The sequence below is a fragment of the Ictalurus punctatus genome, chromosome 4, assembly GCF_001660625.3.
Source record: "Ictalurus punctatus breed USDA103 chromosome 4, Coco_2.0, whole genome shotgun sequence".
Lineage (NCBI taxonomy): Eukaryota > Metazoa > Chordata > Actinopteri > Siluriformes > Ictaluridae > Ictalurus > Ictalurus punctatus.
The window spans coordinates 31,930,548-31,948,546 of NC_071284.1; the positions used below are offsets into that span (position 1 = coordinate 31,930,548).

Consider the following 17,999-nt stretch of genomic DNA (forward strand, 5'->3'; position numbering starts at 1 on the left):
TAAATTCCACAGCTGCATTCTGTTAATTGTGTCCTATACTCCAGCTGCATTGTTTGAACACCAAACATCACAATGAACTTCATCATGTCACGCACCCCGTCTTCAGAGATGGCCCGTGTCTACCGCGTTATACCCGTGTCTCTGAAGTTCAAAAGGAATCATTTGACACTGTTCTTACAAACCCAAAAAACAAAAATGTAGTTTACTTTCTTATGGATTTTAAAGCAAGCATGTAAAAATAAATAAATAAATAAATAAATGTTGAACAGCTACTGTATGTTGGTCGAAGTCGTTAATGGATAAAAGCGGAACAAACTGAACTTGAGACGGACGATCGTGCAACTTGAGATAGCTTCTCGTGCACACCGAACACAAGCATTACTGAGCGTGACTTTAGCGCAGTCTTTCGTTTTTTGGAAAGATATTTACGATTTTAAATATCACAAATGACCGCGCTGAAGAGCAAAGTATAAGAACTGAACCAGAATCGGCTCGGGTGACTGACTGCTCTCTGTTGTCGAGGATGTTGGGTCGATACAGGCTGATTGAGGCTGTATATATCATAGTTTTGATATATTTTTATAGTCTTTTGATGATGCTATTTTTAGATCAGCTCCCAGTGATTAGACGTTGCAGAAGTCTCCACGTCTCTCCGGTTTCGGTGTTCAGAAAGTCCTGAAGTTCAGTTTCGATCCGGGGGAAATTTTTATTTCAGTGCATCACTAGTATCGGATGTTGGCCAACTTTTGGTATTGTATTCCAAATGGAAAAAATATATATTTAAACCAGTTGTGTCATTAGGAATGCCCCCCCCATATCCCCATCCCCCCCCAAACACATTTGTAATTGTTCAGATTTCACTCTACGGGACAGATCGTGGTTCAGCATTCGGACAGGATGTTCTGGGGCTGTGTTTGGCTCGTGTGCGGGTTATCCGGCTCCGTCAGGGCTCGGTCCTCGGGCGTGGCGGGGTCATTTGAGTCCCGCTCCTGATTTCCTGAGATAGAATCTGATCTGTGGTCTTTGGGCGCTCCTGATTCGGGAAGTTTTTGTTGGGCACAAAGCAGCGGCAGCTTTTCATTCAGCCGGCTCTCGTAGCGCTGCGGCTTTACCACCTTGTTTTTCTGCCCTGGTTATGAATGAACAGAATGCGGCTCAGGTGCCTGCACTTTCTCTGGAGGAAACTTGATCGGAGAAATGGATTTATTTCACACCCACAATCATTATAGGTTATTTGAGCATCATCACACATTCAAGCTGTACGAACACAAGCTCTTGTATAGATGCTTAGACATGCTGTATACAGCATCCTAGCTCAATCAACTCCCAAACAGAAAGCTGGTGTGAGGTAAACAGGTGTTATTTATTTATTTATTTATTAAAAAGGAAAAACCCCTCAGAATTCAGTAAGACCCCATTCCAGTGAGTGTGCTCAGACCAGGTGTGTGAAGGGTGTCTTTGTTTCAGCTGGCTGATATCTGATTCCCCTTTAGTTCTTAGTTTCCTCATGAGCTATATTATTTACTCCCTTTAAAAGTTTCTCTCTGCCTTTCCCTCCTCCTTAGTTCTCTCACTTAGACTTGCACATCTCTGTAATTGTGTGTTTTTTGTTTTTCTTTACCTTTTTTAAGCAAAATATCTGTAAAATCGCTAAATAGAATCAAATTGCCTGTCCTAGTGTAGGTACGTTAGCGATGCTAGCTAGCACAGCACTGCAGCAGCTACAGGAAGTAGCTAGCTATCTGACTTTGTCGAACCTGATTCATTCATTTCTATAACGGCAGCTTTTCCGTGGAAACGCACAGGAATTCTTTAATTACAAAAAAAATCGCAGTCACTGGTAAAACTGATATAGTAAGAGAGGAATCAAACACTTCAGGCAGACGGTTATCGGAAAAGAACGAGCTTCGGGCTGGTAACAGTAGCCTTGTCGCCTCACACCACCACTCCATCTTTGATTGTTTTGGGTTTTTTTTTTCTTCCTAGAACAGCACACCAAACCAAATGCTTCTTTCTTACTTAGTAGTTAGGCAAAGATGATCACGCTAACGCTAGGTAGCCAAGTATTATATAATGTAATTAAAGCCAAGCGCTAACAAGCTAACATGAGCAATCTCAGACTTATGTTTGGCTAATCATGTCATTTAAACCAGGTCCTAACAAGCTAGCTGACATTAGCTTGCTGTGTATACTGTGTATGCAGTATTTAGCCAGGTTTGCTGTGTAAACCGGTATGCTGGCTAATATTTGGCTAACTGTTTAGCTGTAATTAAAGCCAAGTGCTAACATGCTAGCTAGCATTAGGCATCTTGACTGTCTGAAGTCAAATATGATCTTGTTCTAGTCAGAGTTCAGCTCCGTGCTTCATCCTGGTCACTCTGGTGTCTTCCAGGTTAGGAAAAGTGGAGCGTGTGACCGGCTGAGCCAAGAGGAACGCAAGAGACAAGAGGTAATGTGCTGCTCTTCTTCCTTTTTATAGCCTTCTACCTTTTTGTTCTTCTTTCTCGTCATCCATCCCCCTCTTTCTCTGAGTGCATTGGAACATACCACTTTGAACAGCTGGTTTTTGTTGGAGACCTCTTAAGACCAACCTGATACAAGAATGTATTACATGTGTATATGTGTGTGTGTGTGAGTGTGAGTGTGCTGGAGTGTCTCTCCAGCATTCACTTAGTGACCTCTGTCCATTTGAGATATGTGTATTAAACCCATCAATCATACTTAGTGTAAACATTAGGGCTGATAAATAAACTTAGCGTCCTACTGCCTAATAAACACACCCTAATATAGACATAACGGATAGCGCTTCTCATATCCAAGTACTGTACGTTAACGTCTATAGCATTGTTACACGCTGCATGATTAAACATTGCGACATTATCGCCGGTAGCATTGTCGTGTTTTGGCTTTTCCCATCAGAGCTGTCAGCGTTCCTGGGAAACGTAAACGTTTTTTGTTTGTTAATTTGTTTCTCGCTGGATGTTCTTTTAAATGCAGCACTTCACTGGAAGGGTGGAGTCTGTTCCAGAAATATAATTATCTAGCAGTGTTAATACCGTGTGAAATGTAACAAGGCCCGACGTCAAGATCCGATCTGATTGGTTTAAAATGCCTGCCGTGTGTCTGAGTCATATGGAAGAAATGAATCTCGTGATCATCAGAAGTCCTGGTACTGTACATGTCAATGTGCTGCTGAAGTCTCGGTTCTGATTGGTCGTCGGCGGGTGTCGATTAATTTCTCATCACAGCAGCTTTGACGGTCGTTTCGATTGCAAAGCAAGCCACAGGTTTATTTTAACGCACACGTTCTAATACGTTATCGGTTTCTATAGTAACGGTGCATTCACGGGGACCTGTATGAAAACCGCTGCAGGTTAATAACTTCTGAATAGCGCATTAGTCTGTAGTTACATCTGAGGTGTGAATACAGATGTGTGCAAAATCCTCATGATGTGTAACTCAATTCTAAATATATTGTCCGTAGAGAGATTTTATTTATGGAAGGAGTCTCCAGTGTCAGAGGTTAAAAAAAAAAGTTAAAAGGTGAAAACTTTGTTTTTAGACATGAACATGAAGTTCCTTCTGGTTAAGTAAGTAATTCCCTAGAGCATGTTAGTGCAGGTTAGTGTTTGTTAGACTGTGTACGTAGCTGAACGGTGTCATCACCGTTACGTTAAGTATCGCCGCTGTCATGTGTCTCTCAGGCCATATTCGAGGTGATCTCGTCCGAGCACAGCTACCTGCACAGTCTCATGATCCTCGCCCGCCTGTTCAAGGACTCGCCAGAGCTCAGCGACACCATGACCAAGACGGACCACCACCACCTCTTCTCCAACATCGTGGATGTGTGTGAGGCCAGTAAAAAGTAAGACCATCCTTCCCTTCGGTTTGAGGGAACTACTCGCTGTAGTTCGAGTTTGTTTGCGTGTGTGTGTTTGGCTTGAGGGTGTTAAATGTACTGATGAGTCTGATGCAAACCTGTGATTGGTTACCCAACGGTTCAGTCATGTAGGAGCAGGTCTGAACACGGTGTCCCACTGTTTATTCACCCGCTTTAAGATTTCTCCCGATTCTTAACCCCTGGTACAGAACGACTCGGTTTACAGTGCTGAAGATTATTTAGTGCTGTTGTATTTAGTGCTGGATTCTGATTGGTCGGAAGGTTAATTTCCGATGCATTTTCTATAACGGCAGCCCTGACAATAACGCAGCAGGTTTATATCAAGGCGTTTCTATAGTAACGGCTTACACGAGGGCTTGAATGGAGGATGTTCCACATAATCTAAGACTAGGATTAAAAACTTAGATTAAAAAAAAACAACGACAGGAAGAAGAACAGGAACAACCCCCCCCCCCCCCCCCCCCACACACACACACACACACACATGCACATGCTGTCATTCAAAAATCATTGGATTTTCATGAATCTATTTAGTAATCATTACATGAATGAAGTATTTAATAGATCTTCGGTTCTGTATCTGCAGCCTATCCGAAGCCGATTACGCTACACTCGCTGGAGTTCGAGCAAAAACGTGTCATAATCACACACTGTGACCTCGGAGCGAGATAAGATAACATAAACATAAAATAATGTTTACACTCCCGGTCGTGATAGTGTGCGTGTGCGTGCATGTTTCTTAGAAATACCACAGACTCGTTCTAAAAGACAGGTTTGTGATATTTGGCGAAGTTGTCCTCACAGTCCGGCCACGTGCAGAAGAAACTCCGGTCTCTGTGAAACAACGATGGACCACCGACCTCCATCCACTCAGGACAAGGAGGCGTCACCTCTCGCCTGTCGGTCATGTCAGCCGTCACTTCAGAAAGCGCTCGCGTTTTCATTCTAGTCTAGGCATGAGTTTTGGGGCGTAGCTCACAGCGATCTTCCACAGAAATCCTATTAATTGATTTCCGGCGACACGTGACGTGGGTTTGGTGAGAGGAAAGCGGGACGGTTTGTCACTGTCCTGTTTTCTTCCATCTGTGTGCTGTGGCTTAATTTCCATTCGTTTTGAGGACGCCGACGTGACTTAGAGTTGAGCTGAACGAGTCGAGATTGGGGTCACGTCCAGAACCTAGTAGTCTAACGGGTTGATCTTTCATCTTGTGGACATGAGATACCATATCCTGCCTCGGTTTAGTCTTGGTAAATGGTAGTGAAAGTGGAAGTCCTCAATATCAAGTGAACTATAACCCTACGATACGTTCGTACACGCACTGATGCTCTGTTGAATGACCCATTGACCTCTGTGGAGAACGACAGGATTGAGATTGTGTTTGGGAGACAGTCAGTGATTTCATTCTATCTGTGGGAAATAACAGACAGGGAGCAAGAGAGAGAGAGAGAGAGAGAGAGACAGAATTATCTGTGGGAAATAACAGCACTCAACTGGAAATCATGTGATCTCTAAAAACCCGAGTGCTCTCCCATATCCTGACGTTAAAGCAGGGATTCATTAAACCTCTGGCGCTGGAACTAACGCGAAACCCCCGACGCCGAGCGGGCTAGCGGCCCAAACGCCATCTGTTTTTTCAATGAAGAGAATTACTGTAATATCTTAGATGAATTTGAGAAATGATGTATATTAGTCACATTTTTGGGGTCATGTGCATGAAGCTGGCAATCAGAACTGGGTGAATGGAAAGAAACGAGCTGGAGGATCACTGGAGCTGTCACAGTTCTAGCGAAGAAACGATCCCGATCTGCTTTCTGTAAACGCGCCCACAAAACTGGTTTTATAGTCTGGGGGCATTTCTGCTATTAACGTCTTCAGTTGCATCACTAGACTTGCGTAAATTCAGTCTGTTCCATTATGATTAATCTCTTTGTTTATGTTCTGTTATTGTTCCTTTGAAGCACAAAGAATTATTCACAGTGTCACATGTCCGGGAACATTATGTCTATTTCCATTGACTTGCCTTGAGACGGGATTCAATCCAAGCATCAAGCCGAGCACCGAGGGATTATTATTATTATTTTTTTTTTTTTTTAAATCCATTTTTGCATTTGTTCTATTAATTACAACAATATATGATAAAATATACCCCCGTTCAATTTAAATAAGGTATTTATGGCCAATACCTGATGTAGAGTCATCAGTGTACTTACTGTCATGTTTTTTTTTTTTTTTTATGAGTTGAGAGGAAAGCGAGGGAATGCAGAGGAAACCTGATGATTTATTTTCACGTCCAGTTTCTACATTACACACGACGTGAAGCTGATTTATCTCTACGCAAAATCCACCTAAAATTTACTCCGTCCAGCTCGTAAATCCGTCACCCGGCACGACCGCGTCGTATAGCTGCACAACTTCCTCGAAGAGTTGTGCTCAAGACCTGAGCGGTGGCTTTTTCTTTTTTTATAATAACATTTGTATTTTTTATACCGGCTCTGGGATTTGAACACGCAGTCTTCCTGTCACGTGTTCTGAGCTACACTTTCCAGCTTCGAGTCTTCTCGAGGTAGATACTTCACTAGCCTTTTTTTTTTTTTCCCCCTCAAACGTTTTATTCATACTGTTTCCCCATACGTTTTCACTTAAAAAAAAAAAAATATATATATATATATATATATATATATATATATATATAAATAATTATAATCATAAGAAACATAAAAATCTCGAGTAGTTCACCTGGGTCACCATTCCCCGGAAATCAGTTAGTAACATAAGCACTAGAAAGACAGGAAACACACTTGGATCTGTTCTCCTTTTATTCATCCTCAGATGTTCTCATGCTGAAGTGAGCAGGATTGAACAACAGCACTCACACCCGCGCTTCTCTCAGAGATGGACATGTACATGACAAGAGCAGGAGTCTGGAATGCCATGTGTGAGGGAGAGACAGAGTGAGAGACAGAGTGAGAGACAGAGTGAGAGACAGAGTGAGAGACAGAGTGAGTTAGAGAGGGTGAGGGTGAGTGTGTGAATGAGAGAGAGTGCAAGAGAGAGAGTGTGAGAGTTTGTGAAAGTGATAGAGAGAGAGTGAGAGAGGGTGAGGGTGAGTGAGAGAGTGCAAGAGAGAGAGTGTGTGAAGGTGTGAGAGAGTGTGAGAGTGACAGAGAGAGAGTGTGAGAGTGCGTGAAGGTGTGAGAGAGGGTGAGAGCGAGAGCGACAGAGAGAGAGTGTGAGAGTGCGTGAAGGTGTGAGAGAGGGTGAGAGCGAGAGCGACAGAGAGAGAGTGTGAGAGTGCGTGAAGGTGTGAGAGAGGGTGAGAGCGAGAGCGACAGAGAGAGAGTGTGAGAGTGCGTGAAGGTGTGAGAGAGGGTGAGAGCGAGAGCGACAGAGAGAGAGTGTGAGAGTGCGTGAAGGTGTGAGAGAGGGTGAGAGCGAGAGCGACAGAGAGAGAGTGTGAGAGTGCGTGAAGGTGTGAGAGAGGGTGAGAGCGAGAGCGACAGAGAGAGAGTGTGAGAGTGCGTGAAGGTGTGAGAGAGGGTGAGAGCGAGAGCGACAGAGAGAGAGTGTGTGTGAAGGTGAGAGCGACAGAGAGAGAGAGTGTGTGAAGGTGTGTGAGAGAGAGAGTGAGAGTGACAGACAGAGAGGGTGAGAGAGACAGACAGAGAGTGTGAGGGTGTGTGAGAGAGAGAGAGTGTAAGAGAGAGAGAGTGTGAGGGTGTGAGAGAGAGAGAGAGAGTGTGTGTGAAGGTGAGAGCGACAGAGAGAGAGAGTGTGTGAAGGTGTGTGAGAGAGAGAGTGAGAGCGACAGACAGAGAGGGTGAGAGAGACAGACAGAGAGTGTGAGGGTGTGTGAGAGAGAGAGAGTGTAAGAGAGAGAGAGTGTGAGGGTGTGAGAGAGAGAGAGTGTGAAGGTGAGAGAGTGTGTGTGAGGGGGAGAGACAGAGAGTGTGAGTGAGTGCGAGTGCAAGAGAGAGAGAGTGTGTGTGAGAGGGCGAGACAGAGAGTGTGAGTGAGTGAGTGCCTGAGAGAGTGTGAGAGACACACAGAGAGAGAGAGACAGGTTTTGGATGAGGAAATGGGGTCAGACTCATTAAGGTCATGTTTTACTGCATTGCTGTGTATTCGTAGTGAAGTTAAAAGCCGTCTGCCGGCGAGTGTTACACCAGTAAAGTATAATGCATCCTGACTGAGGAGAACATCACATACTCCCAGAAATATCTGTATCGAAACTCTTAAACACCGATCACGCTGTATGCTCACCTCATTATTTTATTTAGCTAGTTTGTTTGTTTGTTTGTTTGTTTGTTTTCGTTATTAAGAAAACAGTAGAAAGAAACCATCAGATGTGACTCTTCCCTAATTAGCAGTAGTACTTAACCGAGTGGCAGAATCTGTGACCTCACACGGGCAAAATACATTTGCATATGACCGCCCCTACAGCAAGACTTTTGCATCAGCGCACCGTTGGCCCCACCCACTGGCGCTCAGTCGCCGAATACAGCTGTGGCAGTGGTGCGTTGATGATCGATTCATAGGCAAAGATGTTAGCCAATCATAGCAGTGGGTGGCTCCATCGAAGTCTTAAAGGGGAAGGACACGAAAACCGATCGTTTCAGTCAGAGCGTCAGAGACACGGTGGAAGACGGACTTAAATTACTCAGTGTTGATAATTACACCTTGGGGAACCTGAGGATTTGTCATAATGTACATGACTTACTGTGTGTGAACGGTTAATGTAGATTAGATCTGGGGCGGAGTCAGCAGTTATACTCTGTTTCACTTCATTTTTATGGAATGGCGCCGATACGGTAAATGTTTTTTAACGTCAGCCGTAAAAGCCTCAGTGTACGCGTTGTGAGAATCTGAAACCGCCTTCACCATCGTACCAGCTCGCCTGGGTTTGTCGCCCGCGGAGTTGTTTGTTTTCATCACGATGGCGAGATTTTATTTTGCTGCCTGGTGATTCCCAGTTCGCCAAATAGATCACAAAAGTAACATGTTTTTACTCTGTACAGGGTTGAGTTCCGCTGTGTGTGTGTGTGTGTGTGTGTGTGTGTCACACTTATTGGGCCGCACGGCTCGTATCGTTTTCCTTCACTTGCAGGACAAGCAAGTTGTCTTGTCGTGTACGTGAAGGAAAACTTGCAAGGACGTAGGAAGTAGAGTTCATCGGTGCCTCTTGAGTGTTGCGTCTAGTGCAAGTTAGCTTGATTAGCTAACTTAAAGAAGCTAGTACTACTCTAAATGTACTCTAAATCATATGTTTCTCATTAGCAGTAGCTACATGCCCCTTATAGACAAAATATCAACAATGCTAAAGGTAAACATGCCTTTTGTTCTTAAATGAGTAACTAGGTTGAGTTTTTTTTTTTTTTTTTTAATTAGTTATAGTATAATGAGCCGTGACAGGCAAAAATGCTGCCTCAAAGTACCGTAGAAGTTATTTATAGACTGTATTTTAGTCAAACTGACAACGAAAACACAATAAATCAAATGGGAAGGTCAACATTTACCTCAGAACTGTCGATAAAATTGCAAAGAAAGCATTGCGTATGGCTAAAATAGCACGCTAGTTACACTAACACGTGGTCAGTTAGCCAACAACAACACTGTGAGTGCTAATACTACGTCTTTAAACCTGACATCACGGGATGTCGGAAAAACGAGATCGTGGTGACGGGTTCCCGATGAGCTGCACGTAAACCGTGCACGTTTTTCCAACGCATTAAGGAATATTTTTGAACGTAACTATTTAACAGTCAGTAATTTCTGATCTCTGACATTGTGAATGTTTTCACAGTTCATATTGTAAGATACAGAAGAACAAATAGAAGCATGAGATAACGATTTGAGCCGTTGAATCATATGTCCAAATGGTGTATGAAAGCAGAAAGAAGACGTAACTGTCAGGAATATTGACGTTTCCCTCAGATCTGTTGGTTAAATTTACACTCTAATTACACTCGGCGCTAACCGCTAACCGCTAACTTCCAGGCATTGGGTCCTACTGAGAAACGTTTTCCATGTTGCTTCACAACTCTATCAGAAAATACAGATGTTTTGGAATACCGCAGTTGTAAATACCACAAGGCGGGAATGTTGGTACGGAATCTTCTGGAATCTCGTACACGTGGCAAACGCGACCCTGTTGGTGTGTAGCAGCCGGACGTTCTGTCAGGCTCGTACAAGCTGATGTGTCCTGTGAACAGGCGGGTCAGTTTTACGACACGCGCGCACACACACACACACACACACACACACACACACACACACGTATGCTTAAATGAACATATACACACATACACACTCTCTCTCTCTCTCTCTCTCTCTCTCTAAATATATATATATATATATATGGAATGTGGAATGAGTTTTTAAGGTGACCGTAAATTGTACAATTGTGTGTGTGTGCATGTGTGTGTGAGACAGCGTTACACCTCAAACACCAGTATGAGTGCTCATATTGCATCTGATGATTCATGACATCTACATGGGGCGTGCACACACACACATACACACACACTCTCGCTCTCTCTCTCTCTCTCTCTCTCTCTCTCTCACACACGCACACACACACACACACACATACATACACATACAAACGCTCACAATATTCTTCATTCGTCATGACTGTGAGCTATTTTCAAAATACAGAATGAGGTGTGTTTTAAAGCTGTCATAAATTATACAGTTGTGTATGTGTGTGTGTGTGTGTGTGTGTGTGTGTGTGTGTGTGTGTGTGTGTGTGTGTGTGTGTGAGTGCAGGGTTGGATATGATGGATATGAATCCATCACCACAAGCACGTGCACACACACACACACACACACACACAGAGTGTAGTTCCATCTCCTGAACTTTGCTCACAGCGTGACGGTCATGACCGTAGTGTTTCCGTAGCGTTTCGATCACACACTGTCCATGCGCTGAGCGTGCTGAGCAGTGATGTGGATGTTAATGATCTCCAAGAGTTGAAATGTTCAACATTCTTTTAACACAGAACTAAATCTAATGCTAATAGTGGAAAGCTAACCCGTCTTTGCCACTTATTTATATATATATGTGTATGTATGTGTGTGTGTGTGTGTATATATATATATATATATATATATATATATATATATATATATATATATATATATATATATATATATATAATTATTAATGCAAATTTGGAATTGTTGGCAAATTGCAATGATATAAGAGAACATGCTGTTATAGGAAAACTTAACAGTAACTCCACTTGGTATCGGGTCGCCCCAAAAGCACCCACAACCCCCCGGCCACACAGGTCTTTTTTTTTTCCTTGAATAATACATTACTACTAATAATAATCATTCTACAAGTATTCTACATATGCACTGGTACATTACATTTGCCTATTGCAGCATGGCAGGCATCTGAGGTCAGAGGTCTGGGGTCAGGGGTCAGGGTCAGCCATGATGTGAAAACCCCAGAGCAGAGAGGCTTAATGGCTGTGAACTCTGCACACTTCAGTCAGTAGCACAGAGCCTTAACTGCCAAGCCAACACCATTACATATACTATTTATAATCGTTATAAATATCACTACTAATGTAATACACACACACACACACACACACACACACATACGTGCAGTCCTGCAGTAAACTTCTGTCCTTTGGTTAACCGCAGAAGGTTTGGACACTATTTAGGAAGGCTGTGATGTCAGGACCCCAGCTGTGACATCCCGTATTTCCTCCTTCCTTCCTGACATCATGTCCAGAAATAGCCTCTGGGTTCACCTGCAGGTGTGTGTGTGTGTGTGTGTGTGTGTGTGTGTGTGTGTCAGTGTCAGTGAAGTTGAATGGAGGAAGTGTAGCATCTGAGGTCACACAGGTTTCCTCTACAGATGCTTCCGCTCCGTTTGACGACTTTGGGAAAGGCGTGTGGAATTACTCAGTCATAAACCAGCACATCTGTGTGTCCATTCAGGACAGAGCCGTGTGTGTGCGCGCGTGTGCGTGCGTGTGCGTTTGTTCCATATTGGGTCGTTTCAGGACTCTTGGTACTTCCTCTTGTGTGATGTTGGCGTAGGGAGAGAGGTGTTAGAACAGCTTCCTGTCTTTTCATGTGTGTGTGTGTGTGCACGTGCACTAATGCAAGTCTGCTGACTAAAGCAGGGATCACCCATGTCTGAGTCAGGGAAGTGGAATGTTAGGGATGTAGCGATGTCCTCTTATGCTCTCCTCTCCTGCAGGTTTTTTAAGGAACTGGAGGACAGACACCAGCAGAACATCGTGATCGATGACATCAGCGATATTGTGATCAGGCACGCCCAGGCAAACTTCGAACCTTACGTGACATACTGCTCCAATGAAGTGTACCAGCAGAGAACATTCCAGAGATTAGCGTGAGTGTGGAGAGAACCTCACACACACACACACACACACACGCAAAGTGTATGCAGTATGTAGCCCACGCCCTAGTCACAGGACCAGGGTGTGGTGCACCACCGTGAAGCCTGATAAGTTTAAACAGACTTACCTAATGAAAACATTTATTTTGCCAGCATCAGCAGTTTATTTATTTTGTCGAATCTATTTGTCTGCCGAGTATTAACGGATAAAAAGCCAGGAATCCGCTTGTCCCGGACACGCAGCTACTCATTCATCAGCTCCTGTTATTAAACTAGGGTCGTAACGTGTTTATTCCTTTTAATCAGACTAAAGATTTGCATTAAAGTCAAATGATAAATCATCTCGCTGTTCTACGTCATGTCACAATAGTTCCCCAAAATCAATACCCTAAACATCTGCATCGCATCACCTTTTTTTTTTTTTTTTTTAGGCGGAACGGCTTTGTGATTCGGCAATTTCGAAACGTACAAACCGCTGCTCTCTCTCTCGTATGGCTCCGCCCCTTTTGCTATGCAGAGAAGGCCGTGATTGTAAGGAAAGTTCCGCGTCATCCGGCTTGTAATCGTACACCGCGATTCTTGGAAAAAATTTCCCGGAGCGAACTCGCGACTCTGAGTAAACGTACGCAGTTTGAAGCGCGGCTTAGTGAACCGTGATACTAGAACCCTACATCGTTGTCGAGGAACCGTGCGTTCTGTTGATAAGATCGAAGTCTAGAAGATTAACAGCTGCCGTGGCTTTTGGTTTACCAGGTAAACACACACTCTCTCACACACACACACACACACACACACCATTATTCAGGCACTTTTATCTCCTCCTAAGATTGATGTTAAATACCTTTCCGTGACTCTGCTGTAATGTTGACCTTTGACCTTTTGATTTGGTTTGTGTGCAAGGATCAGCCCTGTTCACATGTTAATGACAGACTCGGAAGCAAAACGAGTACTACACACTACACGTAGTAGTGACATTAATCAGATCTCTCTCTACATACACAGATATATAAATATATATATTATATATATATATATATCTTCTCCCTACTCTCTACAGAAACAAGAGCCCGACCTTTAAGGAGGTTCTGTCCAGGATCGAAGCGCACCCGGATTGCCGAAACCTTCCCATGATCTCGTTCCTGATTCTGCCCATGCAGAGAGTCACCAGGCTTCCTTTGCTCATGGATGTAAGTGCTTTTCTCTTTATCCTTAAAGATATCACACCTCACACACGAACAGTCACATTACACAATGCTCCACGGTCACAACCCAATCCTAAGCTCTAGTATGGTTCTCCTGCTAACACCCGTCATATATAGTGCACTAACAGCATCCGGCGCTTTTTCTCCCAGTCTGTTATTTCCACCCACCAGCCAGCTCTCTCCTACCACACAGCAGCTACCAGCCGGTTAGACGAAACCAGCACGTGTCTTTATATCGCGCCTCGTGCTACGTTACCCGTCAGCTGGACCCTCGGAGGAAAGCGCTATCTGCCCTCTTCCACATACAGCGGGGGAAATAAATATTACCTCAAGATATTACCTCAGGAAATCCACACATATAAAGAATTCACAACATTTAAAAATCCATAAATGGATTTATGTGTAGTAAAGTGGAATGACACGGGAAAAAAGTATTGAACACGCTAACCGAGACGTATTTAATACTCAGTGGAGAGGGCTTTGTTAGTAATGACGGCTTCAAGACGCTTCCCGTGTGAAGAAACGAACGCGCCGCAGTATTCAGGTGTGATTTTGGTCCGTTCTTCTAAACATATCGTCTTTAAATCTCATTCCGATTGGATTGGATTGGAGTCAGGTGATCGACTGGGCCGTTCTGACACCTTGATTTTTTTTCCCCTCAGTAACCAATTGAGAGTTTCCTTTACTGTATGCTCTGGATCGTGGACCGTGTCATTCCGCTTAATCACGCATAACTTCATTTACGCATTTTAATGTTGTGAATTCTTTATATTTCCGGATTTCTTGAGTTAACACCAAAGTCTGGTGAGAATTTCATGTGAGCAGCGTCATGGGAAATATATTCACTCGACGTGTTCGATACTTATTACCCCCACTGTACATGAGCTCGCAGACGCCCACGATCGGCTAGTGACGGCTCATTTTTTTTCCCCCCCTGAACTTTACATTTCTTACAAGCCGAAAGTGCACCATCTTCAACTCGCCTCCACACTGGAATGTTTTTTATTTATTTATTTTTTCTATTTCCAGCTTTAAATGGCTGCTTATTCACTATATGTGCTCGATCACTGTAGCTAAATCATGCTAATGTTTGTGAGGACCGGGTGACGGCGAGGACATTTCCTCACAAAGGGTTAAGGACAAGGACACACACATGTACACGGACGATCGTTTTTGGGAGGGTGTTAGTAATTTGGACGAAGCGGCTGCCGTCCCCGTGGCTCCTTGTAACGCCGAGACCCGGAGAAGTCGCTCTTACGCAACACGGCAGATTAATTACTCGCTCCCTCCTTCTGAATGTTTTTCTTTCTCTCCTCTTTATTGCTCTCGCACTCGTCATTTCTCGCCTGTCGTGGTTTACTTGACCAGGAAGACGAGGGAGATGTTGTGTTGAGGTCATTTCAATCCCAGCATGCAATGCGCTTTAAATTCGCGCGTAGCACATGCAGTCGTCGTGTTCCTAGATTTCTTCCTTTCTTTCCTTCCGTCTTTGTTTCTTATCCTTTCTTCCATGCCTGGTGCCTGATTAAGAAGGACGTGCGGTCGTGTTACATTAGAGATGGTCTGGATTACGTTCAGAATTCTCAGCCTGTGGCGTCATATCTCATGTCTCTCTCTCTCTCTCTCTCTTTCCTCTCTCCTTATGTGTCCCCTGAGCTGAGGCAGAATCAAAGTGTCTCACTGTAAGAGCCTGAGAAAGTTTGGTTTAGGTTTTCTCCCTCTCTGGACCTGGGAATTTAAATGACGCGAGAGCGAGAGCGAGAGAGATGCGGTGTCTGTTCTGGAAGCTTCTTGCAACACATTTCATAAACAGTGTGTAACCATAAATCCGAATCTGATTCCTGTACACATTGTCGTCTTCCTCACCAGACTATTTGTCAGAAAACACCTAAAGACTCTCCTCAGTACGAAGCGTGCAAGAAAGCTCTTCAGTCGGTCAGCAAGGTGAGACGCGACAGCCGGCGTTACCTCACTTCCTGCATACAGCGGTATTGTAAATGCAGTGTTAATGTGTGTGTGTGTGTGTGTGCGCAGCTTGTACGGAAGTGTAATGAAGGTGCTCGTACGATGGAAAGGACTGAGATGATGTACACCATCAACTCTCAGCTGGAGTTTAAGATTAAGGTAAGTCCACACCCAGAGTTACGTTGTTTCAGCCAGGCTAGCATGTTACATATTTACAAACAAAAAAGGACAAAAATCGCCGTCCCTCTAATACGCTAAACGTTCTGCACTTATATAGCGCGTCTTTAACCTTAGCGGTTCTACAAAGCGCTTTACACTGGTTCTCATTCACGCATTCACACACACACTCGCACTCCAGTGGTAGCAGAGCTGCCGCGCAAGGCGCTAACTCGCCATCGGGATTGACCCTGAACTCGGGGTTCAGTGTCTCGCCCAAGGACACTTCGGCATGTGGCGTCACGTGGGCCGGGAATCGAACCGCCGACCCTACGGTTAGCCGAAAACCCGCTCCACCGCCCGATCCACAGCTGCGTCTCCGCAATCCGAAGGTACGACGTGACGCCAGCGAAGTCCGAGTCAAATAAGTTTGTACGCTAGATCAGCGGCGTGAAATCCGATTACATCATACATTCTCGCACGCTACTCGAACCACGCGTCGTTTGTGCCACTAAAAGAGCTTCTAAATACACTAAATGAGCTTCTGATAAAAATTCTCCTGTAAAAACATTATTTTTAGAAGTAAAAGGCAGAGCAGGTGGAGAAAGATGCGTAGGCTGCGTGTACATTTAAAACGTTACTCAGAAAAACTGTCTTTTTTTTTTTTTTTAAGTTTGTTTATAGATTCAATTTTTTTGATTGTCTTATTATTTATTTACTGTTTTTCTTTGAAATTAATTAATTAATTATTAAATTAATTAAGTAAATATATATATATATTTTTACAGCTTTTTTTTTTTAACGTGACCCTTAGCAGTTTTTTTAAATTGTCTGCTAAACCGCTGATTTTTTTTTCCTTCTGAATATCTATCTTTTGCGCACCATTCGCTTCTTTTTTCTTCTTCTTCTTTTCCCCCAACACGCGACGTTCATTGTTGCCGATTAACATAGATGGAAACGCACGGATGGAAAACATGCCTAATAGTTCATCTCGACAGAATTCGACACAACCGCTGGGTTTTAACGATGCAATACAAGCGGTCTCTTCATTTCCAAATCAAGTCTGATCCAGAAAAATCTGATTCATAAGTGTGTCCGGCTCTGATATCAGACCAGCAGAAGGTGAATAACCGCATGGACGGAGGCCAAGTGGGTCAGAGACGGGGTGAAGAGAGGAGAAGGATGAGTCCGGGAGAGAAAACAGGACGGCTAAAAAGAAAACGGACGAACGCTAAGCTGCCGCTGCGCAGCCGTGACGAATCACGTGATGACAGTTCTCTCTCGCTAACAGACGAGCAGCACAGGCTGTAAGAGTTCCCACGTGTCTCGGGGCCTGGAGCGAGGAATGAAATAAAAACCCTCTCCTCTCGTGTGTGTGTGTGTGTGTGCGTCAGTTTTACACGAATACTCCTACAAAAACAAATGGTACGCTCTTAAAGTCAAGAGCGCAGAAGTAGTTTATGTTTCTGAAGTGTGTGAGTGGAATACGGACTTTGGCAGGGATTTTACTGCAACTCTCAACGCTCAAGACTGACATCACGCGTCCTTCTCCTGTCCATGTTCCCCCTCGTTTTCTGTCCTCTTCCCACGCTCTCTGGGTCCGTGTACGCAAGACCCGACGTGCACGTGCTAGCTGCGTCTGTCGGTCTTAGACGTAGTTTACGCTCGCAGTTTCCGTAGTCGCCTAGCGACAGGGCCGAGGGTACGGTTTAACCGCAGCGTTTGCAGTTTCGACGTGAAGGACGCTTTTGCTCGTGGTAGCCGTTTCTTTCGCATCGTGTCCACTTTGTCTTCGCGGACTTTGACTTCCCTGCTGAAAAGGAAAAAAAAACAACAACAGAGAATTTTCCTCATAGAATGTTTAATGGTTTTATTGGGGATTGTAATGGTTTTAACGGAAACTGTAATGTTCCCTTTGGGAATCTACTGGTAATTTGTCGCTTTCTATTGGTGGCATTGTTACGTCTAGTGGATACCATTAAGGATCTACGTCCTCGATACGTCCTACTGTGTAACGCAAACCATTTTGTAATGGTTTTAATGCTTATAATGGGAATTGTATTGGTTTTAATGGAAACTGCAATGTTCCCTCTGAAGCTGTACTGGTAATTTGTCGCTTTCTATTGGTGGCATTGTTACGTCTAGTGGATACCATTAAGGATCTACGTCCTCGATACGTCCTACTACAGTTATGCAAACCATTTTGTAATGGTTTTAATGCTTATAATGGGAATTGTATTGGTTTTAATGGAAACTGCAATGTTCCCTCTGAAGCTGTACTGGTAATTTGTCGCTTTCTATTGGTGGCATTGTTACGTCTAGTGGATACCATTAAGGATCTACGTCCTCGATACGTCCTACTACATTTATGTAAACCATTTTGTAATGGTTTTAATG

At 43.9% G+C, this 17,999-nt stretch overlaps 1 protein-coding gene across 2 annotated transcripts in view; it reads left to right on the plus strand.

The window, feature by feature from the left end:
- Positions 1 to 17,999, plus strand: part of LOC124628111 (rho guanine nucleotide exchange factor 26) — a 48,160-nt gene that overhangs the window by 11,992 nt on the left and 18,169 nt on the right. For both annotated transcript variants that reach the window (XM_053678171.1, XM_047155256.2), the window contains exons 5-10: positions 2,393 to 2,449; positions 3,705 to 3,865; positions 12,121 to 12,273; positions 13,337 to 13,466; positions 15,351 to 15,425; positions 15,516 to 15,605. In XM_053678171.1, coding sequence (XP_053534146.1) covers positions 2,393 to 2,449; positions 3,705 to 3,865; positions 12,121 to 12,273; positions 13,337 to 13,466; positions 15,351 to 15,425; positions 15,516 to 15,605 — 666 coding nt within the window. The remainder of the gene's footprint in view (positions 1 to 2,392; positions 2,450 to 3,704; positions 3,866 to 12,120; positions 12,274 to 13,336; positions 13,467 to 15,350; positions 15,426 to 15,515; positions 15,606 to 17,999) is intronic.